The 25,822-nt window shown below is 44.2% G+C and overlaps 1 protein-coding gene across 2 annotated transcripts in view; it reads left to right on the forward strand.

Annotated features, from left to right (window-relative positions):
- The window catches only part of SEMA3E (semaphorin 3E), a 206,262-nt gene extending 185,602 nt beyond the window's left edge, over positions 1-20,660 (forward strand). For both annotated transcript variants that reach the window (XM_090041888.1, XM_090041887.1), the window contains 3 exons: positions 9,375-9,442; positions 13,710-13,849; positions 16,055-20,660. In XM_090041888.1, the coding sequence (XP_089898014.1) occupies positions 9,375-9,442; positions 13,710-13,849; positions 16,055-16,504 (658 nt within the window). In that variant the 3' untranslated portion in view covers positions 16,505-20,660. The remainder of the gene's footprint in view (positions 1-9,374; positions 9,443-13,709; positions 13,850-16,054) is intronic.
- The last annotated feature ends 5,162 nt before the right edge of the window (positions 20,661-25,822 follow it).

The following is a 25,822-nucleotide window of genomic DNA, read 5'->3' on the forward strand; positions in this document are numbered from 1 at the left end:
GGCAGACATTACACATAAGCCAGTTTAAATGATCAGAAACTGGTTTAAACCTGTAACAGAACATAAGCTCAGTTCATATAAACCATTTTCAAAATGGCTAAAACTGGTTTAAGTTGAACGTGTCTGACTGTAATATCAGACTTAACTGATTTGGGTGAAATCAGTTTATGCAATGTCTGTCCCAGACCCCTTCCTGCTTTAAGTTTACACCAGGGACCCCCAGCATCCCAGACGCCCCTCCCATCTGCTCCTTACCCAGAGCGCCTGCCAGGCACAGCAGGGTCTGCCTTGCTTCCCCCTTGCTTCTAGCCTGAGCCACTGCAGGCATGTGTCTGAATTTCCTCAGTCCAGAGACAATGTCTGTGCAGTTGCAAACTGGTTCAACCTAGCCTGCAAAGACCGAATCAATCCAGGCATGCCTCTTGAGTCTGGGGGGCATGTGCCCCACGGAAAATCTCACTTTAGTCAGGGGGGGCATGTGCCCCCATGGCTGATATCACTGACCAAAAAGCAGCCGCGCTACTTCCAGAAGTGGCATGGCCACTTTTGCTGGTGGCCCAGCACCCCGGCCTGTCCCCTATCTGTTTTCTAAACAGGGGGTGACAAGGGCCTGACAGGGGATGCACCAGCACTCTCAGGGGGTGCATGTGTGCACCCTATGTGATGTCACTAAATCCAGGCTCAGGCTTTTTGGATGTCTGTCCCTAGCCTGTCAGGGTGAGGGCAGAGGCTTGCTACCTAGGGCAGGGAGCCAGGTCCCAAGCTCTCACCCAGGGAGGAAAATGTTGCTAATTTCTGCTCTAAAGCAAAAGGCTCTTGGTTATAATCCCACGCTCATGATTGTGGTAACTGATTAAGCAAAGCATGCATTTCAGGTAAACACTTAAGCCTCTGCTTAATTTAAAGCATTTGGCTAAGAATCATTCAGTTTCTAAAGTAGATTGCAGCGCACTTACATTTGACTTCCTAGTTGAGTGCTTTATAAAAGAATGGCCTGTGTGTTAAATCAATTGCAAACACCTGTGATACATTAAAACAGATGTAAATTATGCCTGTTTTGACATGTCCCTACTTGTCCACATAACCATGTCAATGTAACCATTTCCTAAATTTAGAGTTTGGCATCTTTAAGGTGATGCCTGATAATCAGGGATCTGAGTTTTCCATTTGCTCCTTTAGTGGAGAAAACCACAATTTTTTTCTCTCTTAAAGAAGAAAATCACAGACTTTCCCCTTTAAAGGATGAAATGGCAGGAAATGGTGTGTTCCCCTTGCCGGTGAGCTGAGTTCCAGGGGCTGCTTGGGGCTGCCTGGGGGTGCAGGGAGAGGAAGGAGGGTGATAAAGGCAGGGGGCACTACGTGCATGTGTGCATGCACAGGGCAGCCAGGCAGTGGTAGAGAGAAGCTCCTTCATCTCCCTCCAGGTAAGTCTATTGGAGGGAGGAAGGGTGCGGGGAACGGGGCATAGGCCAAGCAGGGGGTTGGGGTGGGGGGGCAGCACGTCAGGAGTGAGGGGCACCAGTGGGACCACAGGGCTGTGGCTTGTATGTGAGGGGCAATGGCATGGACAGGTTACCCGAATATCAGGGCTGCTTAGCGCCAAAAGCGGGGGTGGGGTAGCACAATTGGACCCAGGTCTGGTGAGCAAAGGGGGAAGGGAGAGCTCTGATTTTTCATGGTAAACAACCCCAGATCAAATGCCAAAATTAATAGGTATTTAGCTTTAATTTTAATAGAGTGATTGAGTGGGTTGCTGTTGGGCTTCCAAACTGCTTTAAAATTGTAAATATATCAATAAAACACTGTGTTCAGTTGATAACTATCTATCTATAATGGCATTTCATGTTAATCATAGAAAAACATGGATTTGGGGGTTTTAATCAGAGAATTTGTAATTTTTAAACAGGGGAAACCAGCATCCCTGCTGATAATGGATATTAAAGTAGGCTGAAAAAAGATGTCTTGTGTGCTGGCTCATACTTTCTAAAAGCAGAATTTCAGACTGACTAAGCATCCAAGCCCTTGAAATCAGAGATTACAAATGTTCTACTGCTAGGGCATCTCATCCATTCTCTAACCCATCTAAGATTGGGTTCCTTACAGGATGTTATCTACTATGTTGCCTACCAAATTGATAGTTTACAATCCATGGAATCTATACAAGACCCAGCAAGGGGGAAAAAAAAGACCAAGTTCAAAATATTATGGTCATAGAATAATCTTCCAAAATGCCGTTTTCACCCAAGAAAAAAAAAGCATGTTAATGGAGGCAGTTGCTTTCTATTTTTAAATGTGATCAATATAGAGAGAGTTTTTCACAGTTCCGAGTTACCTCTGCTGTCACTCAGAACAGCAAAATGCCACCAAATAAATGATTTCACCTCTTGAATGAGACTTACAAATAGAAGAAATCCTGCAGGATTATAACTTGCTAGGCAATGCATTGTTCAATATGAACGAGGATGAAAGATCACTGTATCTCTGTTAAGTTCAGGTTCACTCAAGACAAGGCTTGTGAAACGGATATGTCTGCATTCCAGGTGAACGTCTGAAACATTTTGTGCACCGCACCTAGAACTAGAGAACCCTAATCCCATAAAATATTCACTAGGCACATCTCCACATGAAAATAGTTCTCAGCAGTAAACTCCAATGCAGTTCATGCTGGACTTTATTGCTCGCTGGCACCACGTTGAGCCAGGTTGTCCCGGCTGGCAGGGGTCAGCCTGCTAGGCTGGGGCTGCTCCAGCCTGGCTCAGTGTGCTGCAGGGGAGCTGGCTGGGGCATGAGGGTGCTTCAGTGCAATGCTGGCTGGCAGGCAACCCCCTTACTGAAGCACCCTTCTTCCCCAGCCAGCCCCATCAGTGTCTACATGTGGGTTGCTGTGAACTAAAAAACTCTGCTGTAGGATAACACTAGTAACCTGTGGTGGAGTTTATTTGTTTACTCCGTCCTAATAGTACCACACGTGTAGATGCTGAGATGTTTACTGGGAAGCTAATTAGGCAAATGCCTCATGTAGATGCTCCTACTTTCTCCCAGCCTGTGCCCTGCTAGTGGCAGCTTTGTTCCCAGCCATTTTACAGTGGATATCAAGAAGTGTAGATGCCACGTATTTTTGTGCAGGTCATAACCATCATCAGGACAGGATGAAATAGACACATGCTGTGCAGGAAGGTTGGCTGTCATTTAATAAATAGTGCAAAATTTTAGCTGTCACGACTAAAGACAGGCTAAGAATGGAAATTCAAAATGCTTAATGCTAGATGTCTTCCTGAGCCCACAAGCAACCTGAAACAAGAGTCTGGAGTCCGATTTTCCCCCTATATAGTTTCATAGTTAGTAGGGTTGGAAAGGACCTGAGCAGATCATCAAGTCCGACCCCCTGCCATGGCAGAAAAAAGTACTGGGGTCAAACGACCTCAGCAAGGTGTTCATCTAGCCTCCTCTTAAATACCCCCAGGGTAGGAGCCTGCACCACTTCTCTTGGACGTTGGTTCCAGACCCTAGCCGCCCTGACCATGAAGTAGCGCCTCCTGATATCTAGTCTGAATCTACCCTCTGCCAGCTTGTGAGTGTTATTTCTAGTCACTCCTGGCAGCACTCAGGGGAACAGGGACTTCCCCAGTGCCTGCTGATCCCCCCTGACTAGTTTGTAAATGGCCACTAGATCCCCCCCCAGCCTTCTTTTTTGGAGGCTGAACAGGTTCAGGTCCCGTAGCCTCTCCTCATAGGGCCTGCCCTGCTGTCCCCTGATCATGCAGGTGGCCTCCTCTGGACCCTCTCCATGTTGTCCACATCCCTCCTGAAGTGCGGCGCCCAGAACTGGACGCAGTACTCCAGCTGTGGCCTGACCAGTGCCGCGTAGAGGGGGAGGATCACCTCCCTGGACCTGCTCGAGATGCATCTGTGGATGCATGACAAGGTGCGGTTGGCCTTCCTGACCACGTCCCCACACTGCCGGCCCATGTTCATCTTCGCATCAATGATGACTCCAAGATCCTTTTCTGCCTCTGCACTGATGAGAAGGGAGTTCCCCAGCCCGTAGGTATGGTGCTGGTTCTTCCTCCCCAGGTGCATCACCTTGCACTTGTCAGTGTTTAAACCCATCCTGTTCTGATCCACCCACCCCTGTAACCTGTCTAGGTCTGATTGCAGCCTATTCCTCCAGTCTAGCATGCCCACATCCCTCCACATCTTAGTGTCATCAGCAGATTTGAACAGGTGCTTTTTACCCCCTCGTCCAAGTCATTGATGAAGATGTTGAACAGTGCAGGCCCGAGCACTGAGCCCTGTGGAACCCCACTGCCCACATCCCTCCAGGCTGAAAATGACCCATCCACCACCACTCTCTGGGTGCTGCCCTCCAGCCAACTAGTGACCCATTTGACTGTGTAGTCATATACTTCATACTTTTTTCAAGACTTGTTCTGGTAAAATGCACCGGTCTGATTGGCAGGAGTGAATGACAGATTCCATTATCATAAAACTACCTGCTGTGAGGCCTTCCCACTTTTCAAATGCAATAACAAGAATATTGGGCAAGGACCTTCAGCTGATGTCAGTCAGCGTGGTTCTGCTGAATCAGTGGAGCTATTACATCAAATGAAGACATGGTCCTCTATGTCCAAGTAGGGGGAAGGATTAACTTCATTGTTATTCAAATAATATAAAGTAGTACAACAACATCATTAGGCTTTCTTAATTTCTATCATAGGCTGCATGTACCGTGCACACATAAGTACATTAATTCTGTGCTTTAGGAGGTTTGCCACACTTTTTCCTTTTAATCAGGCATTCAGACTTGCCTGTGTAAAAGTCATAGTTGAATAAATCTCTGTCCAAAAACAGGAATGTTATCCAGTCATAAGTGTAAGTTTCATACCACTAAAAATACTGTATCTGACAAGGCAGTGAGCTAAGCTTCCAAATAGGTGCTTTCTTTTTTCATAGTGCTTAGCTTAATCTTGTTTATCATACTGGCCAGAGAGTAAAATGTCCACAATAAAAGCCTTATGCTACTTTGCATTCAGTCTAGAACTGTATTTGCATTTTATATTGTTTTCCTTTTAAAAACTGTCTCCTCAAAAAGCAAGAAGGTTGGACTCTCTGGCCAAGTCTAGATATGAAGGCACATGTAGCTTGTGGCACTGAAAACCTCTTTGTGGAATAACAAACCACACACCTGGAATATTAACATGTGCCCCACACCGCAAATTTGCAGCATAGGGGCAAAATATGCTGCCAGGATTTTCTGGCAGCAAAAAAAAGCAGTGCAGTGCATGCTATTGTAGCGTGTGCCAGAACAAATGGAAACTCCATTCTCCAGAGAGAAGCTCTGGCTGCTGGCCAGAGCATCTCTACTATTTCATTTGTGCCCCCAGTTTGCTCCATCACACCAAGGGCAGGAGAAGCAGAGAAAGGGCAGTTGGCCTAAAGCAGGACAATTTGTCCCTCACCAAAGTGCATGTGCAGGAGTGAACACTGTGGCACAAATTTGTGCTGCTACTATTTGTGCCACTTCAAGCACATGTCCCTGCACATCTGGACATAGCCCTGGAGTTCACTGGTTGGACTCCTGGATTGTAGTCGCAGTTCTGCCATTGATTCAGCATATGTTTGGCTCACTGTTGTTTTTGCTGTACCTCAATTTCCTTGGTCTGACAAATAAAAGTGATAATGCCCAACACACAGGAGGGTTCTATCCTTTGAAATGTTCAGATGAGTGGAGTTTTAGTTTAACTATTACTACTACTACTAATTCTACTACTAATCATAATAATAATAATAATAATAAAAATCCTCATATACACCTTATAAACTGTGAAAGACTTGGAGGAGCTTTTTCTGCAAAGCTGGTTCATGAATATATAGTGAAAAGTAGGGCCAGAAGGTCATCCAGGCAGGAATATCTCTGTCTAAACCATTCAAGCCAAGTGTCTGTCTAGCCTGCTCTTAGAAACTTCCAAGGACATTTTACAACCTCTCTAGGTAATCTGTTCCTGTTCTTAACCACTCTCATATTTAAAAATTTCTTCCTAATATCCAATGTAAGTTTCCCTTTTTCCAGTTTAAGACTGCTAACTTCTTCTGCCCCTGTTTTGGCAGATGCTACGCTCCTCTACTTATCCCATAGCACTATTGCCAAATATCCACTCTTTGTAAGATTTGTTTTTGAGTTTCAACTCATTGAAGCACTCGCTATATTTAGCCAGACCATTCTTACTGCTCTTCCTGTCCATCCTTCCTATCAAGATAGTCTGCTCTTTTTATGGTCTCTTTGGGCATGTCTACACATGCATTAATGGACCATTGTTACTGCGCATTAAGTTTAGTACCAGTAATAATAGGTATTAACTTGATGCACAGTAATCGACACCAGGAGTGTGTGAAGTAGGCTGTACCCGATTTGGATTCAGCCGCATTTGGGGGACAGTGATTTGATTTGCTGATTCGGATTACTGTCCTGATTCAATTTGGCCAAATCCAAAGATTCAATTCTGATTCAGAGAATCAGTGATTTGGCCATAGACACAGGTTTATATGTGTACCAGTCTCAGCTTGTGAATGCTGAGATGGTGGGGCAGGTGGAGCATCCACGGGAGCACGTGGGACCGTGCTCTGTGAAGTACTTCCAGTCTTCTTCTGGGTCCACTGCCAAGTATGCAGGGGACCCCTTTCCCCCCATGTCCTCCCAGCTTGGCAGTCAGCTGTGGGGGGACCCCAGGTGCCCCCCAGACCCAGGAGGCAATTGTCTGCCGCTGAGCTTTCTGGGAACCCCCCGCACTCCTGTGGGATGCTCCACCCACCCCGCCATCTCAGCGTTCATAAGCTGCCTGGTACCTTGAGGTTCATAGAAAAAACATATAAAGCTGTATCTATGTCTGAATCATTGAAACTCTCTGAATCTCTCCAAATAGAATTGGAGGCTTCTGATTCAATCTGGAGAAATTAAAGGGTCTGCTGATTCAATTCAGATTCAGAGATTTAGTCGCCGAATCAGGCCAAATCTCCTCCAAATTGAATAAGTGACCAAAGCTTCACACATCCCTAACTGCCACTACTGCACAGTAGCACTGGTACATGGTCTTTTAGTTATGCTAATTCACAGTAGACTAATTCTACTGGACATTAGCATGGCTAAATGTCTACTGTGTATTTAGCATCTCATGTACAATTTCTATTGCTCATTTAACATCGCATATAGATGTACCCTTTAAGGTTCAACCAGTTTTCCCCTACACTGCTTTTCCCCTTATATTTGCTTCCCAGGGGACTGTGCCCACCAGCTCCCTGAGTCTGTTGGAATACCCACATACAGGAGTCTTCAGATGTTGCTGGGAATGAACTATACCAGCTTATATCTCAACCTCTTTGGGACCTTCTCACCACTCTAACTTCTGACTGAGGATGCTAGCCTTTGAGGGAACAGAAAGAAAACTTAAAGCAACCTTTAACTTTTTCGTCTGAAGTGATACTGAATGTAGTTCAGTCATCCAGAGCATCAGGCTTCATGTAACATGGAACCAGGGGATCCTGTTACTTTAAGAGGAGAAAGCAGCAGGCTAAAAGAAATTCAGCAAGAGATAGCTGAATTGGAGCCAGCTTCATTTTGAATAAGCAGCCAGGAAAAAAGCCATCAGGAGCAGGGACCCTAGCCTTGAGACTTGGGACTGCTAAGTAACCAGAGAGGACTGCAGGGCAGGGGAGATCAAGCAGCATGTTAGGCTGAACAGAAATCCATGGGTCCCTTTTCAAAGGCAGCAATCAGTTGATCGGAAGGGGCAAAGCTTGGCTGTATATAAACCCAGCCTCTGGGCTGGGCTGGCAGTCTATGCTTGGAGGCTGCAGGGAAAGGAGCTGAAGGCAGAGCTGGCTGTCAGGGAAAAGGAGATGCCCTATGAGCTGGAGATCAAGTCAGATCCTTATAGGAGGAAGGTGGCAACTGTGGCCCTGAGGGGTTTTAGGACAAGTTGCAACTGGAGGGCTAACACTTTGCTTTCCAGTTATTTTTTCTGCATTTAGGTTTAAACACTAGGGGACCTGGTTGTGGATATGGGGTAGGTGTTGAGGCCACATGGGTGCCTGAGGGGGACACCCAGCATAAAGTGCTTTAAGGGTCAGGGTAGTGCAGAGCCTGAGCAGCCTTGCCTGAGTTGGTGACCGCAGAGAAGCTGGCATAGAATGCAAGAGCCACCTTGGCAAGGCCAGGGATCCCAGGAGCCCAGAGCTGAGGGGGCTCAGCCACAGGGAAAGGGCCAAAGCAGGGAAGGCTGAAGCCTAGAGAAGAGTTTGGGAGCCTGAGAGGCCCACTGCTTCTAAGTTACAACAGAGATACTCGCAACGCCTGGACATGGTTTTGGAAAGAGGACGATGGTTATAGCCCTTAAGACACAATAAGAGACATCTTAAAAGGGAAAAACATCCCTTACGGTTTGGGGCAGAGGTGCCCCAAGGACTGTACAGAGAAGGAAGGCACCAAGGAAGAGGCTATTCCAGCCTCTGGAGGCAACCCTCTCAGTTAAATATCTTAAGATCAAGTGATGCCAGGCGAGAGAGAGAAGTGAGAGAACTGGGGAGTGAGGGCAGGCAAGTCTGACCACCAGGGAGCTTCAATCATACATCCACACAAGTGTAGAAGTTTGTTGCCCCATGGACAAGAAGCAGGGGCGCAGCTGCTGCTGCTACTTGTCCCCAGGGAACACGTATGCCACATGCCCTCTGATGTGCAACAGGTTACCCTGGGTGGGGTGGGGTAGGGGAGGCTGGGGCCAGCACTGGGTTGGCCCCAGGAGCCTTACCTGGGGTCCTGGAGGCCTCCTGGGCTATAGCAGCCACAATCCTGCTGCTTAGAGCCTGGCCAGCAGCTGGACAGTGGCTTTGACCAGCCAGGCTTTGGATCTCCTGGGGTCAAGCTTCCTCCCCTTGCCCTGCTACCTTGCAACATGGAGAACAGCTGACTGTGCAGTATGTGGCACTGCAGACATGTCTGTGGCTCCACGTACTGCACAGCTGAACTTGTCTGGATGTGGCCAGGGCATATGGCCCTGAGCCTGTTGAGCGTGCGTGCGTGCGTGTGTGTGTATTCACATCTCCACACTTGGAACTTTCCCTCAGACTGATCTGACTACTACTGACTGTCTCTTCCTTCAGACATTGCAGTGCTTAAGGCATTCACAGGTTCTCCATTACCTCCAGGTTGAGTAAAAGGGTGGGAAAGTACAGCATATGAATTTTCTCCACATTACTCATAATAGTGCTAGCCAAGGATTTGGGATCAAGATTTAGTTCCCTGCATTTTTAATGCATGGAGCTTTGGCATAAGGTTGACAGCTGAATACGTTTCTTAAAACAGTTCCATTTTTTCTCCCCAGACGTTTCCGCAGACAAGATGTTCGACATGGAAATGCAGCTCAGCAGTGCTTTGGCCAGCAATTCATTGGTAATCCACACACACTACAGCAAGATGATAGCGAATGCCTAGAGCAAAGAGTACCACTTCACCATGGGGGGACAGCATGAGCTGGATTCTGAGCCCAGTTTCACTAGATTTACACTGGTGTATCTCTCCCGGTTTCACAGTAGTTACTCCTGTTTTACACTGGTGTAATTAATAACAGTCTCAGAACAAAGGGTCAGATCCACACAAAAAAAAAGGACTTAGGTGCCTAGGTGAAACTTAGACAAGATCCTGACACCAAAGGAATGAATGATCCACGAAACCCCTGCCTAGCCACTTACGTGCCTGAAAGGCTGTTGTTCACCTAACGTTCTGCTAGTGCATGGGCTGACAGGCACAACTATATGGCTGAGCATCTCTCTTACTGAAAGTCTTTGAGGATTCACAAACTAAATACCCCTGAGTTTAAATCCCCTGCAGAGCCAGACCTGATAGGCATGTTCTGAGCCCAGTTACAACACCGAGTTTGACACAAAACTCAGCAGCAACAGCCATTTTCAAAATGATGGCAGTAGTGGTAGCACCTGTCTTTTATGTGATAGTTTAATACATAGGGTGGTAGCCCAGGAAGTGATAGGATAGATGGTGATGGTGACCCAGTATAGGGGAGGGGGCAAGTTCTAGGCCCGTCTCATCCTGAAAACCTGAGAGGATTCAAAATTATATCTTTGGCCTCCCAGGAGAGTTGTCTAGGCTCTAGACTGCAAGCTAGGCTTGTGGCAGAGCTGGCCCACTTCGCAGAATGGAATACAAGATTCACGGACCTAAAGAGAGGATAATGGGGCACGTGACTTTGCAGTCACTGATGAAGGCACTGCCTTGGACAAGGGAATCCTGGATTCCACTCCCTGATCCAGGCACTGCTTGGGCATTTTGGATTAAATTGGATAAAGTACATAAACAGTATTTGGAGCAGGAACTGAAACCATGACTCCTCCCATGCAGGGCATCACTCTCATTCCTAAACCACAGCTGTCTTCATGCTCCCTCTTAATTCTTCTTCTTCTCTGTCCCTGTAAATCTCGTATTCCTCTCTATACATCATCCCAGCTTCAATGGCATGGCCTTGACAATAGCCTGGTGAATAGGGCTTATTTATTTAGTGGAGATGGATGAAATGGTTTGAATCCTTTCATGCTGAGGAGGGCATTGAACCTGGGCACCTATTTCCTCTCTGAATTCTTCTACTTAAATGCTATCATATAAAAGATGGGCACTGCTACCTTTTCCTCTGGATATGTTTTAAAGAAAAGATGGAGCTAATGACCCATAGACAAGGAATTGCTTTGGCACCTAATTTCTGGATGCTTTTTCAGACTTTGAATCTGAGTCTCAAATAGGTGCCTAAGTGTACCCTGAGGTAAGCACTTAAATCTGAAAAAGAAAAGACAGGATATAAGAAATAAACCTCTATTCAGCATTTCCTAATGGCCAACTTAGGCATCTCCTCATTCAACTTGCTGGGAGTAGTGATCCCATTCTGTGGCATCTAAAAGTAAGTTCTGGTGGCACTGAACATCACTGTATTTAAATCCCTTTGTGGATCTGGGCCCAATTGACTAACTACCTAAGCAGGAATACATCCCTATTCAAGACTATGTGCTATATTTTAAATGTAGTTTAATACTTAAGTCCCATTATAGTCTTATTTAGCCTTATAGGGTCATGTTAAGAAAGGATTGAGTTATACAGATGATTAGTGTTCTCCTAAACTATGGTCCAAACCCTTCAAAGTGCTAAATGACCTTAGTTTCTATTGATTTCAATCACTGGCACCGAGTATAATATAAAAATATAGATAGATAAAAGTTGCTGGGAGATGCTTTGCATTTTACAGCATCCGATCCAATAAATTTGGAGAGAGAATCAAAAAACGTGGGTTTTTTTTCCTCTGAAAGATGTTGAGCCAGATAATTTTTTGCTGAAATTGCAGTTTTATGAAGGAATGATTATAGTTTGGAAAGAAAATATATCAAAAGGTAATACTTGACTTCCAAAAGGCCTTTGATCTAGTATCCCACAAAATCCTCAGGAGAAAATTGGAGGATTGTGGACTTAACTCCAAGACACTCAGATGGGTGAGAAACTGGCTGCAAGATAGGATCTAAAGAGTCATAGTGAACAAATCTGTGTCATCCTGGTGAGAAGTAGACAGCAGTGTCCCACTGGGGTCAGTGCTGTGTCCCTCTGGGGTTGGTGCTCGGTCCAGTACTTTTCAGTATCTTTATTAACAATTTGGATGTGGGGGTGAAGAGCTCACTGGCCATGTTTATGGACAACACCAAGTTATGGGGAAGCGTACCAAGTTATGGGGAAGCGTGGTCACACTTGAAGATAGGCTGCAGTTACAGGTGAACCTAGACAGGCTGCCAAGTTGGGCGGATTATAATTTGATGAAGTTCAGCATTAAGAAATGTAAAGAGCTCCACCTTGGGATGAGCAACTCTCAATACACCTACAGGCTGGAGGGCACCAAACTGACTAGCACTGTGAATGAAAGGGACCTGGGGGTAATAACAGACCACAGTTGAAATAAGAGCCGGCAGTCCGATGCTGTAGCCAGTAGGGCAAATAATACTCTGACATGCATAAATCAGTGCATCTCCAGCAAAACTACTTCTGCTCTACTCAGCAATGGTGAGACCACAGCTGGAGTACTGTGTCCAGTTCTGGGCACCACACTTTAACAAGGATGTGGACAAGCTTGAGAGAGTTCAAAGAAGAGCCAGTCATATGATCAGAGTCTTAAAAGGCAAGCCATACGAGGAAAGGCTGAGGGGCCTGGGACTCCCCAGCCTGAAAAAAAGAAGGCTGAGAGGGGACCTAGTAGCAGCTTACTGCTACACTAGGGGACTACATCAAGGGCTCGGTGAGCAACTGTTCACCAGGGCACCCAAGGAGAAAACTACGAGTAATGGCCACAAACTCCTGATAAACAGACTCAGGCTCAACATTAGGGAAAATTTCTTCACCGTCAGGGTGTCCAGACTGTGGAATAAGCTCCCTCCAGAGGTGGTGCAATCATCTACCCTGGAAATCTTCAAGAGGAGACTGGATGGTCACCTCGCTGGGGTTTCCTGACCCCCAGTTATCTTTTCTGCTTGGTGCAGTGGGCTGGACCCGACAACCTTCTGCGGTCCCTTCCAGCCTTATAATCTATGACTCAATGAACTTGTTAAATTTGCTTACTAACACAGAAACAGATCATAACACCTGTTCTCATCAAGGTTCCCCAGTGAGTTCCTTGGATAATTCTCCTGTGGAAAACATGCAGGGGATTTATGGGCCCTTATTACACCACTGAAAATTTACACACAGTGACATTGTAGATGTGGCTGCAAACTACATTTGGAACCTAACACTTACAAATATAAGTGAGAGAGATCATGATGAGTTTCAAGTCCCGTGTTCCTGGGCCAGAAACTGATTGTAGGCTGGTATCAAGCAAACACCTCTTCTTCACTCCACTTATTGTAAAACAAATATTCTTATTAAGGCTTTATAGAGTCCACTGGTCTGTTCTAGTGTAGAAACATTATTCTAGGTGTTCCTTCTTTGTGTTTTCTAAGTTTTGCTATATATGGGAGGCCAAGAATGTGTCAACTAGCTATTTTCAAGTGCAACTTTTGTAGTACCTGGATGCTACCATATATATATAATATACTGGGCCCATGTTATGGTAATCTATAGGTGAACATATTCTGGACATTAAATAAAAAGTGCAGATATTCATATGCCTTTCAGCCTCTGATCCTGTAAAGAACTGAGCACTTTGATCCTGATCCAGCTGAGTAGTTTTTCCATGCTTAGATTTAAGTCTGAAGGTGTCCCATTGGCTTCATAGACTTAAAATTAAGCACATGCACAAATCGTTTGTGGATTGAGGGCAGAGTGCTTAGTACCCAGGGCTGAGCCCTGTTATACATGTGTAAATGTCAACTGTTGGTTATGTATTATTTTGATAGGATGTATATCTTAGTGCTCTGTCTTAGGGCTGAGGTGAAGCTTGCTCTTACATCCCATTGGAGATACTAATTACTGAGGGTGCTCCAGGCTTCATGGAATATGGTCTTTACTGAGCACTAAGTTCCAGTCTCTAGATTGAGTGATATGAGCCAAATTTCATTTTAGTGATGGATGTCAAAGGAATCCTTGAAAAGTCCAATATAAAGATGCCCTAAATGAGGGTGACAACGTTTATTACTATGAGGGTGACTGGTAGATAACAAAATCTTATTTTTCTGCACAGGAGAAGCTCTGGAGAAGACTGAAGAGCGACTGGTCTATGGAATAGAGTATAATAGCACACTTCTGGAATGTATCCCTAGGACGTTACAAGCAAAGGTGATCTGGTTTGTACAGCGAGCCCGTGACTCCAGAAAAGAAGAGGTAACTTTCCATGTAGTTTGAGTTTCATCATTCTTACTAAATCAGTTTGTTGTATGAGGGAAATTGTAGGTTAAAGAAAACAACAACTCCCCCCCCCCGGCAAAATAGCTGGTGTCAGCAGGTGTCATGTACATACGTTCATATATATTTGAACCATTTTAATTACGCAGGGAATCAGATTAGATAAACAGGCCAGAAAATTTCACCCAGTGATTCCTGCTTGAAGCCAAATAGTTCGTAGTTGAACTTGCACATGCTTTTAAAAATGCAGCCAATCTTGATTTACAGCCTCAGTAGGCATATCTGCATGTTCATTAATGTGCCATAATTACAGCACATTAAGTTTAGTACCTGTAATGACAGTTACTAACTTAATGTGCCATAATCGGTGCTACTGCACATTAATGTACATGAATGTTTTTTTAGTGATGTTTTTGAGCATTAGACTAATGGACATTAGTGCATTAGCATTGGTTTTGCCCACTGTACTTTGTAGAAATAGTCATCTTTGCCTTAAATGTCTTATGTAGATGCACCCAGTGTGATGCAGAGTCTGTTCCAATGGGAAGCTTTTTCCCTGTTTAAAAATGTCCACCTTATTTCCAGTTTGAATTGGTCTAAATTCAACTTTGATCTATTGTGTTGTGTCATTTGTCTATTACATTAAAGTGACCTCTCATCTCGGATATCTTCTTCCTTTGTATATACCCAGAGACTGTGATCAAGTTATCTGTCTATCTGATGTGCTCATAGTGTCCCCATTAGCATAAATGCCCTATCATTCTGAGTATATTTATCCTGACAGCATCCCTATGATATAGGGCAGTATTATAGTCTCCATTTTACAGATCCAGGCTTAACTACATGGTTGGTGTCTAAAGCTGGCATTTTAGTCACTACTGAACTCATTGAACCCTTAACACAGTTGTCGCCTACTGTGTAGGTACCTTGAAACCTTAAGAACAAATTTGCATGCTCAAATCCTGACATTGCTGAACTCCTCAGATCCCAGGTAGTGCCTAAGCCCTACCAGGATTCTTTACCCATTTTGCCTGTGGATTCCTAATTTAATAGACGTTTTCAGAGAACACTGTATTGGATTGGGCCTCATGCAAAAGCCAGCAAGGTATAAGAATATTTTGAGAAGGGTTGGGGGAAACAGTATGGAGGCATATGTGTTAGGCAACTCATCTGACAGAATTACTACTCTTCCTGGTTGAAAGCAGGAACCTAACCACAAGATCTCCCACATGCTTGGAGAGTGCCCTAACCAGCAGGCAACTGGGTCATCTAGTCCCCTTCCTTGCTTGTTAGCTTCTGTCAGAGGTGGATCCAGGATTGGCAGGAGTGGGCACAGCCACCCACCTTCAGCTGAGTGCCATATATAAAATGAACTCTCTGAGCTTCCTGGCATATCAGCCTATGTCCTGCCACGTCCTGCTGCCACAAGCTCTGAACTTACCAGCTGACTGGCACAGGCTTTGGCCAGAGCCCTTGCTTTCACACAGGTCTGCAGCCCAGTGGTGAGTACCGCTGCCATTCGACCTCCCTTCCTCCCCTTTGCCACTGAATTCAGAAGCAGGAGGGAAGGGGGGACAAGTGGTGGCAGTGGTACATACCTCCTGGGCCTTGAAGCTGCATGAAAACATTAGTTCCAGCCAGAGCCTGGGCTGATCTGCTGGTGACCTCAGAGCTCATAGCATTTATGGAATGACTGAAGGGCCATGCAATGATACCGCTGCACCCCTTTCACATACACCCCAGATCAGCCCCTGGCTTCTCCAAATCCATGCAAGGGGACCTGCATGGCAATATGGGTATTTAACTCAGGGCTGAGCATCCATTAGGAAGCAGACAGCTTAAAAAACCGTACTGAAACACCTACCTTTTTTGAGATTTAGCCCTGAGCCACTTGCTTATGCTCACACAGGAAATCCCTGGCAGAGGGCAGGGCTCTCAAGTCCTAGACTTGCAATCTATGACCTGAACCTGATCCTCTCAAGAGTCAATCTGCTCCTCTAAGTTAAATCCTGTAGTTGCTCACAAACTAAGTTAGAGCACGCACACACCTCTGCATTTGTGGCTAAGTCTCTAGGATGCATTTGATGAATGGTGTTTCCCTGGTCTTTTTAGTGCACTGTTGCATTTTTGTATTTGCACCACAACTGCATTAATAAAACAGAGCACTATTTGTTCATTTCTCAGGTAAAGACAGATGACAGAATAGTGAAAATGGACCTTGGCCTCTTGTTCCTAAAACTGTACAGGATGGATGCAGGAACATATTTCTGTCAGACAGTGGAACACAGCATTGTTCATACGATCAGAAAAATCACCCTGGAGGTGGTGGAGGAAGAACGTGTAGATGAGATGTTCAGCAAAGACTATGAGGAAGATGTCACTCATAAAATGCCATGCCCAGTGCACAGCAGCATCCCTCAAGCATCAAAGCCATGGTACAAAGAGTTTCTGCAGCTAATAGGCTACAGTAACTTCCAGAGGGTTGAGGAGTATTGTGAAAAGGTGTGGTGCACGGATAAGAAGAGAAAAAAGCTAAAAATGTCCCCATCCAAGTGGAAGTATGCCAACCCCCAGGAGAAGAAAGCACGCAGGTCAGACCATTACCGCCTCCCCAGGAACACTGCTGACTCATGATGGACAAAATCTATTCACTGTTTCTCGGAGAATTTTTATTTGGACCTAAGGGATAAGGGGAAATAAATCTTGGTTTTGGGTAACTGAAACAGGCTTATATATAAAAGAAATAATAGGACTGAAAACAGAAGAGTATTATGGTAAGTTATAGCTTGCATTCATGATGACTGTTCAGAAGCATTTAAAAAAATCTGCTTAAGTAGCTGTTTCTAAATAGGTCATTGCATACAGAGTTTTCCTTTTCAGGATAACTTCATATTTTTGAGTGCTTTAATGAGTTTCCCATACAGACTATGTTTATGCTGTATATTGTTGCATATTATGGGGATTTTGAAGTCAACTCAAATAGCTGCACATTGACAAGCAAAAAAAAAAAATGTGATATTTTGTTTCGTACATTTTCACAAATTTCTGATTGCTTCTAAAAGCAGCACATCATAAAACCTTAGTTTTCCCCTGTGGCCTGCTTCAGTTCAAAAGATACAGGTTCTCATAGTGTGGTGTACTGCTATTTCTAAAGAGGCTGAAGGGACCTTCCCTTTTACTTCTCATTGGTACTTGTCTTTGCCAGTCATTTACAAAGCACAGTGTACTCCTATCACAGCTAAGTAGTATTGCCATGTAACTCAGTGTATGTCAAATGCATGCACAGATCACAAATGGAATGACATTCTTCATTCTAACTCTGTAAGAAGTGGAAGGATAATGGTTTAGCCAGAGTATAAGTCACAGTCATAATGCTGGACAAGTGGCTCAATAACTGACAGGTTTACAGGACTGCCCTGCTCTGATAAAAGAAGTCATTTCCTTGTTGTGTTGTATATTTTCTCTAGACATGTATGCACTGAAGCATACCTACCTCCTCCCAATAAACAATACGTGTACTTTCAGCATGTAAATAAATTCTGCATGTGCTGAAATCACAAGTGTTTAGAAGGCAGAGATGTAAGCTACTTGTATTGGAAAGACAGCATTCAAAGATAGAATGAATAAGGCAGAAAGTGTCATGTGTTTTGGTGTAGCAGGCAATCATAAAACAGAATGGTAGGTAAAAATATCACAAGCAGTGTGCCTATATAACATTTCTGTAGTATTTCCCTAGTTTCTTGATTTGATTCAAGGAATTCCTAACCTGATAGGTGATCTCCTCTCAGCATGGCTATTGCTAAGAAACTCATAGCTGCACTTGTGAATACTGGGAAAACTATGGGGAGAAAGTTCGAAAGAACTCAGGCATCTGAGTAGCATTGAAAAGTTATACAAAGTTTTAAGTGCAATTCCCATATTTTTCTTGAATATATAAGGTACTGTGAAGCATGAATCACTTGAGAAGTTGGGATAAAAGCATGAATCACTTGAGAAGTTGGGATAAAAAGATATACTAAACCTATAGGTGTCTTAAAAAAAAAAAAGTATTCACAAATGATATTGCTGGAATAGTCAAGCTGAGCATGATTTCTGCAAGGTGCTGTTCCATCTGCTGGGATGGGCTGTAATAAGTTAATGATTATTGACTAAACCATTGTGTTGCCATACCAGATAGACCCGCTGATCCAATCAAAATATTACCCAGCATTGATGAATAGCTGGACCCACTTCAGTTTGCTGGCATGTCTCCATTTTTGTTGTATATTCTTCTGGGATGTTCCAAGCAGGAAAAATGGTTCATGGCCAGTGCTGACTTCTAAGCGGGAAACAGAGTCTGGATTAATAGGAATTAGCGTTCTAAGTGGTATAGTTTTGTTATTAACCTAGCAATCCACTGGAGATCATTACTGTCCACTCCAGTGTCTTTAAATCATTCTGTATATGAAATGAACAAAACACTATGTCTGAGAGAAGGTACCTGCTCCTGGGATCAGTTTAATGCCAGCTGCAGAGTGAGCTCGGCTAGGATCTTATCTCTTCAAAAGCATCATTTTCTGAGAGCAGAAGGTATCCACTGTTCAAAAAGATACTCTGTGCAACCTGCCAGCAAACAGAAGCAGAAGGGAAAGGAGGATATCATCTTATGTCATTTAAAGAGACAGATAAACCTCTCTAGCTTCTAGTTATTTTAAGTAGGAGACACGCTTATCTGCATTGTGTATAGCTAGAGTGTCTGTCTCACTGGTCCAATGGCAACACAATGCAAGAGGTCAGAGCTCTGGGTTGTGCTCCCTTAACGAACAGAAGCTGCCAGCATTATGGAAAAGGCATAAGCAGCCCCTGTGGGGAATAAGAAGCATCTTGTAACTCACTTAGTTGTGGATTTTTCCATCTGGTGCAAGTGCCCAATTCAGGATCCCTAGATAAATTTGGCCATCGGTGCCAGTTTAGGTTTAAAGAAGCTTAGTTCCAGTTAGGACATATCTATTCTCCGCCTACACAAATCATCCTAGCATTGAGCTATAGGGCATAAGGGAAGATAATGTATGTGCTTGCAGGTATTTTTGTCTAGTAATTCTGTTTAAACAATGAGGTAACCAAAATCAGACTGGCATCATGCATTCTTAGATTCGCCCAAGTAACTCGTGCTTGCAACATCACTGGCGTCTTCTGAGGGGGTTGTACAAATGATCTCAAGCAATTTTAACATGATGTTGAACCAACCTTCACTCTTAATGTCTAGAGCAGGGGTGTCAAACTCATCTAGCCCCACAGGACAGTCAATCCGCTACATGAATGGCAAAGGGGCAGGCTTGTGGGCCAGATCACCAGACCACCCTCACCATGCCCCTCCACCTCTGCCCCTGTGCCCAGTCCAGCCCATGTAATGTCCGCCCTGACTGGTCCAGATCACACAGCACCTGTTTTGGCTAGACCAAGACTGCATCGTGTGACACCCATGCAGGGCTGGTCCAGGATGTGTGTGCCATGCCTCCTCTGGCTAGCCTGGGATCTAGGCTGCATGCACCAGCTACCCTGGATTGGGCGGGGTGGGTGCTGTGGGCAGCAAGTGTCTCAGACCAGCTGGAGCATGTGTACACGCAGCATATGTCTTGGACCATCTGAGGGAGGTGTCATGTGCTGCACACATGCCAGACGAGCTGAGATGGGTGCTATATGTAGCATGGTTCTCCGGCTGGCCAGAGCAGATACCATGTGCAACACATGTCCTGGACTGGCCAAGGTGGATGCCATGTGCAGCGTGAGTCCTGGCTGGCTAAAGCATGTGCTGCGTGCGGCATGTGTCCTGAGTCCTACGCATGGGGCCACTCCACTGCACATCAACTCTGGACCCATGGGCTGGACAATGGGGCTCCACAGGCCATATCTTTGACACCCTTGATCTAGAGAAATGAAGAATAACAGGTGAGATCTCAGGGGTTAGTAGGAAACAAATTATCCCTGCCATCAGAAGTCACCAAACATAACATCACTGAGATCTTTAAAGGGAAGAATAATATCCAGAGGGGCTGCGGTTGTTGGGGAGAGTATAGTGGCTTTCACAGCAGAAAGGAAGAGATCTGTGTTACAGTATTAAAAGAGGGTTTCTTATTCACATTGCTGGCCACTGACAGCCGCCAGGACTCTCTTAAATTCTCTGGGACCCATAAAAACACAAACTGGGCAGCCATACCAGATCTCCTCTGGTCAAGGTCTAAACTGAAAAGTTGTAGAAAGTATTGTTTGCTCCACTAATAAGGAACTGTAGCATCTACTGATAATCAAGAATAATGCTGGTTGAATCTTTATTTCTTCTAGTAATGAATATGTTGTCAAATGGTCCTGTGCTAAGGACTAATGTCCTATCATTTAGAGATGAGCTTAACAGAGCTTCAGCCTGAGGGAAATAACACAGTTGCATATTTAATTTTCCCAGATTATAGATGGCAATGAGGTGGTTCCTATATAGAATTCCTGTTTCATAAGTTTTTAGTTTGCAGGGGCAAGTCTGAGGATCTTTAAGCCTTCATCATTACCAGTGACTTATGAAAGTATGAAATCTTGCTTAAAATTGAATATGATGCCTGAGAAAGAAGAACAAGAATACCAAACATGTATTTGAGTCAGGTAAGCACAGAGGTTCTTACATTGCAGGCAACATTATTTAAAATGCTTCTTTGTGTATATATGGGGGCATTGTCTGCTGTTTTCATTATGAATTTGATGTATTTTGTATGTGCATGAAGTTGCCTGATTATATAATGAAGTACAATATTTGTTGATCTGATCTGTATTGTTTCTCTTTATTTTGGCGGGGAAAAGAAGGTAATGGCCTTATGTTTTCACTGATATTCCGAGGGGTACCTAATCTTCTTTCGTTAATAATATTAACAGCTAGCATTTACATAACACTTTTTATCCATACATCTCAAGTACTTTATAAATGGAGGTCACCCCGTTTTGCAGCTGGGGAACTGAGACACGAGGCAGTGAAGTGATGCGCCCCAAATCACCCAGCAAGCCACTGGCATGTCAAAAATAGACTGAGTCCACTACACATTTCTACTTGCAAGTAGAACATAGCTAGATGAAGACAGGAGGATTTTATTCTGTAGAAAAACATGGCACAATGTAGTCCCATATAATAATACCAAAACTAGCTCTGAAGGAGCTCCTCCATCTTTGCAGCATGGTGAAGTAGCAAGTGTGGAATGACATTAACACAGTTATACTGTTTCTGCAACCCCTTGGGGCTAGCTCAGGTGGTCAACTCATTGTGAAAGACAACACAGGTGGTAAGACACTAGAGTAGGGGTCTAATACTAACCTGCCACATGACCGTGGAAAAGTCATTTCCTTCTCTCTGTGTCTTGCTCCTCTCCCCTGGTTGTCCGTTTTGCTTTTTAGCCCCTGGTTCTGCTTTTTGTTGCAAAGGAGCTTTAAACTGAAAGGTCTCTGGGTCATGAAATATTTCCCACTATACTTCTAGACAAGGTTTACCACACTATGGCCTCAGTTTTAATAGGGGTATCTAGGAATTACTGTCATACACATATAAATCGCTACTAAACCTTTGACAATGAGACCTCTTGTCTTATAAATCCCTTATGAATCTGACCAGCTTTTCTGTGGTAAATAAATACTTTATTCAAAAAAGAGAAATAATTTGCAAACTTCATTTGCCTGACTAACAGAGTTCATTTTGAAATGACACACAATTATCTTCCAACCTAATTCATATGCTGGGGAAGCTATTATTTCTATTTAAATTTGGAGAAAAGTTTCAATTTACTTTCCTTCAAAAGTAGTGAACCAGTTTCTTTAAAGAAAAAAACCCCACCATTAATCTCCTCATTTTACCTTGGAGCAATGAAGTTGGAGTTATTTATGCTACCTCATGTCTCTGGGTCCAGGAGTTACAGATGCCTTTGAAAGCTGCACTGTCCAGATAAGGAGTATTGGAAGTGAGCTTTTTTACACTGTAACCTAGCAGAATGTTTGTAATTCCCATCAGCCCTCTGAATCCATTTGAGTGAACCAAAATGCTGTGCTCTTTAAGATTTTAAATTGTCAGAGGGTGGATTCGTGTTCATTTAACACAAATAATTGCTGCAAATCAAGCTGTGATTGACAAGCCTTGTTTTTAGGGGATTCTTATTTTATCTACTATTAATTAGTGATTTTTTTCCTTATTAGTTAAGGAAATAATTTGCCTGTAATTTGCAAAAATGACACTGCTGACAGAATTCTGAATTATCAAGTAAAACAACTTGTTACTGTCATTATTTAAACCTTAGGTTACTCCATATTGCAGAGCGACACAGGCCTCAACCCTGCAACCAGATATCCATCGACAGACCACATTATGGTGGCCATCGTTGAGGGCAGTCCAGTTGTCCTCTGTCCTCTGTTGATACAAAACTGGACACCTTTATGTCCTCTATTTTTCTCTTTGGTTTTGTATCAGTAAAGGACAGACTAGCAGAAAACCAGAATGTCCTCTGTGATGGCCACCCTAGACCACATGCATCCACAGAGACCCCCAGCTGCAGTTTATGATCTTCAGGACAGTTATGGCATTCTAAGACTATGCCACTTGTAAACCCCAGGACAAAAAGTGCTATGGTTGAAACTGAAACTGTGTCTGTTATATGAGATTGTATAGCAAATTTGACTCTTAACCCTTGTTAACCCTTTGGCTAGGGACAGAAATTACATGTAAACCAGTATAAGTTATTGGAAACTGGTCCAAATCTGTAACACAATAGACATTCGGAGCACATCAATCACTTTCAAAATGGCCAAAACCTGTTTGAGATTAACCTGGATGGATATAGTATCAGGTATTACTGATTTCGATTGAGTCAGTTTTTTGAACTTCTGTACCAGATCCCCTCCAGATTCAAGTTAACTTAGTCACCCAGCATCCCAGAATGCTTTTCACCTCCCCTGCAAACCCCGACTTGCAGAGTGGGTGGGCTAACCTTGACCCAAGCTGTCTGCTCCAGCTGAGCTGGAAGGCAGGTTCTAGCACCTCCCAGCTTCTGGCCTGTGTCACTGAAGGCATATGGATGCATTTCCAGAATCAAAAATGAATGTTTGTTTACTTGCTTATTGGCTCAATCGCCACAGTTTAAACTAACCTGTGAGGATTGAATTGGTTCAGCTTCAGGCTTTTTGTCTGTCTGTACTTAGCCTTTGCTCCCATAAGTCTCTGAAGATAGTGGAGCTCTGCAGGGATGAAGGGGTCAACTCATATGAATACAGTTGCAGAATGAGGGCCTCCAATGTCCCCTGCATTTGCCACTGCAATTGCAGGATGAGGGCCTCCAGTTAGCCACTGACCCTTGCTAGCATTTACCCATTGAGTTGAATGTAGCTTGGGCCTGGGCTACAGCCCAAAGCCTTGTAAGCCACTGTGAGCTAAATCCAATTTATCTTCATGTGCAAAGCTGGAAGTTTGGGGTGGTACTGACATGCAGCTAGGCAGTCGAGAGAGAGAGACATAGGACCCAGAAGGAGAGAACAAGCCTTAGGGTATGTGGCTCAGTGAAATGAATGCTGTTCTGGATTAGAGGGGGCCCTGGACACTAGCCGGGGTCTTTGGTCCTCATGGGAAAGAAACTTTCCCAGCACTTTGTATTAAATTAATATTAAATGCAAGGTGCAGCAAGTCAGCTGGAAGAAGTGGGCTGAGGAGCAGTCCACATAATGTCTAACCTGTGGTTTGGTGGCGATATTTATTTGGGAGAAGCAGGAGTTCAGACCTCCTGTGAGTGAGAAGGGGCTTTAGAAAGTGCCCTAGCTGCTGGGTAAACCTCCCCAGGGAAGGGTCCCAAGTGTCACGGTGGAAACCCGACCGAGCGGGCTGAGTCTAGCGGCGGTGGAGTTCTGAGCGACACGGAAGCTGGGTGTCCTTTTAACAGAATGGGATTATTGACTTACGCTTGGTAGAGCGCAGGTACAGAGTCTTCAGTTACAGTTAACAGTATTAACACACAACAGAGGAGCCTGTTGTCCCACGGGGTTCACCGACAAGCCCTTGCTTTCTACTCCCGGTGCCGAAGCCCGGGGATAGGTGCGGCTGCCTGTCGGATAAGTCCCAGGGATGGTCAACAGTTTACAGAGGACGAAACAAAACTGTAACTCATCAATGTTCACCAGTCCACAGAACGGTCGGGTAGCTGAGATGATTGCCGAAGTCCGAAGCCAGGTAAGTCGAGCCAAAGTCGTAGCCAGAGTCCAAAGGGTGATCCGAGATCGTGGTTCTAGATAGATGCCAAGGTAGGTCGTAAGCCAACAGATCGGTGCAGTAAACAGCGATAACGAATGATACAGAACGCCAGACGGGGGAGGAGACCGATGGGCCCAAGGGCCTAACTGGAAGACAGTCCCTAAGAAAGTTAGCCTTTGTCCCCAACTACGCAGGTCTCTCCTCCTCCTCCCCCCTGAGGGAGGGGTCCGCTAACCTTTTATTTGAATTCGGTGGCCAATTAGAACGCTTTCCTCGAAGAACTTTCTAGTCTGATTATGTCATTCACTGAATAGCAATGGGCATGCGCACTGTTACTCTCTCTCACACTGGGCACGCGTCTGACAGGGAAACTAGGTCACCCATGAGTGACAGGTCCGCAGGTCACGCGAAGGGCACATGCAGGGCCTGTTACCCTGGCACAGACTTGATAGCTTCTGTATTGGCAGCACTCACAGAGTAAGTTTCCATGACACTAGCCACTAAGCTGTTGAACAAAAACAGCATCTTCTCCTTTAGCATCTACCACCAGCTAGTTCTGTGTTTTGCCTAAACTTGGGACTTACCCAAATTTAGGTGTTTGTGGCAGCCTATCTACCCAGGCAGAATACAGCCTGACCGAGCATGTGTAGAGAGCATCTGCCCGCTTCCTTGTCCAGACCTAAATTGCAAACTGTGCCTTTAAGTGCAGTTATGTTTGGGGCCATTTAAGCTTGTAAAGAGAAATAGGATTTAGCACGCTTTAATGAACTCCTATGACACTTGTGGAAAGTTGGTAAGTAGCACAATGCTTATTTTATTGATAGAGCAACTGAGAAAGAAAAGTGAAGGGACTTGCTCACAACCATTCAGTGAATCACTGGCAGAGCCAGGATTAAAATTTCTGGATTTCTGGCTGTAGATCACACTCCTTGATAGCCTTTTCAAACATGCAACACAAATGAGCCAACATTAGCAGTGTGGCTGATTTAACATTGCAGCTAGAAATTTCCCATTGTCTAACATTAACAGTTATTGGTGCTTTTAGGCTCCTGAGTTAATATCTCATTAAGCTGAATGGTAAATGTTCATGTCTGCCAAAAATAGTGCAATTTGCTTTATACACTGAGATGGAAAACTGCATATTCAGGTTTTCCTTTCACAAAAGTATTTAAAATGTTTTCTTTTTCCATTACAAGAACTCAAAGGCTACCGTAAGTATAGAAAGTGATGGGAATAAATTTAAGTGTGGTTACAAAGCTTTGCAAATCTCAATCTATCACTCACCTGGAATATTTCATTTTTATTTAATAATCTAATTAAGCCTATGCAAGTGTTTAAAATGCCCTAACAATGTAGTACACTAATAAAATTGCATAAATTTTCTATTAATTTTTGGGGGTGCATCCATATGATTTCTGCAGCCTTTGCAGTGACTGCTCATCCTCCACAGATATCATTCTGAATCCAGGTCTTGACAGAAAATAAGAAATCAGAATATACCTCCAGAAGGGAGAGATATTAGCAGAATCGAAAAAGAAGCATGGGAATATTTTTCAGCCATGCATTGTGATAATGAACTATGTTTGCTAGAGGGAGAAGGTGATCACATTCCACATGAAATGCATGACTCTGGAATCATTTTTTGCTTAAAAAGAACTAGCAGACACAAAGTAAGTTATTTCCATTGGACCCATCTTGCCACTCTAAAGTACACT

Source organism: Crocodylus siamensis, chromosome 4 (genome assembly GCF_052110815.1).
Source record: "Crocodylus siamensis isolate JL-2025a chromosome 4, ASM5211081v1, whole genome shotgun sequence".
NCBI lineage: Eukaryota > Metazoa > Chordata > Crocodylia > Crocodylidae > Crocodylus > Crocodylus siamensis.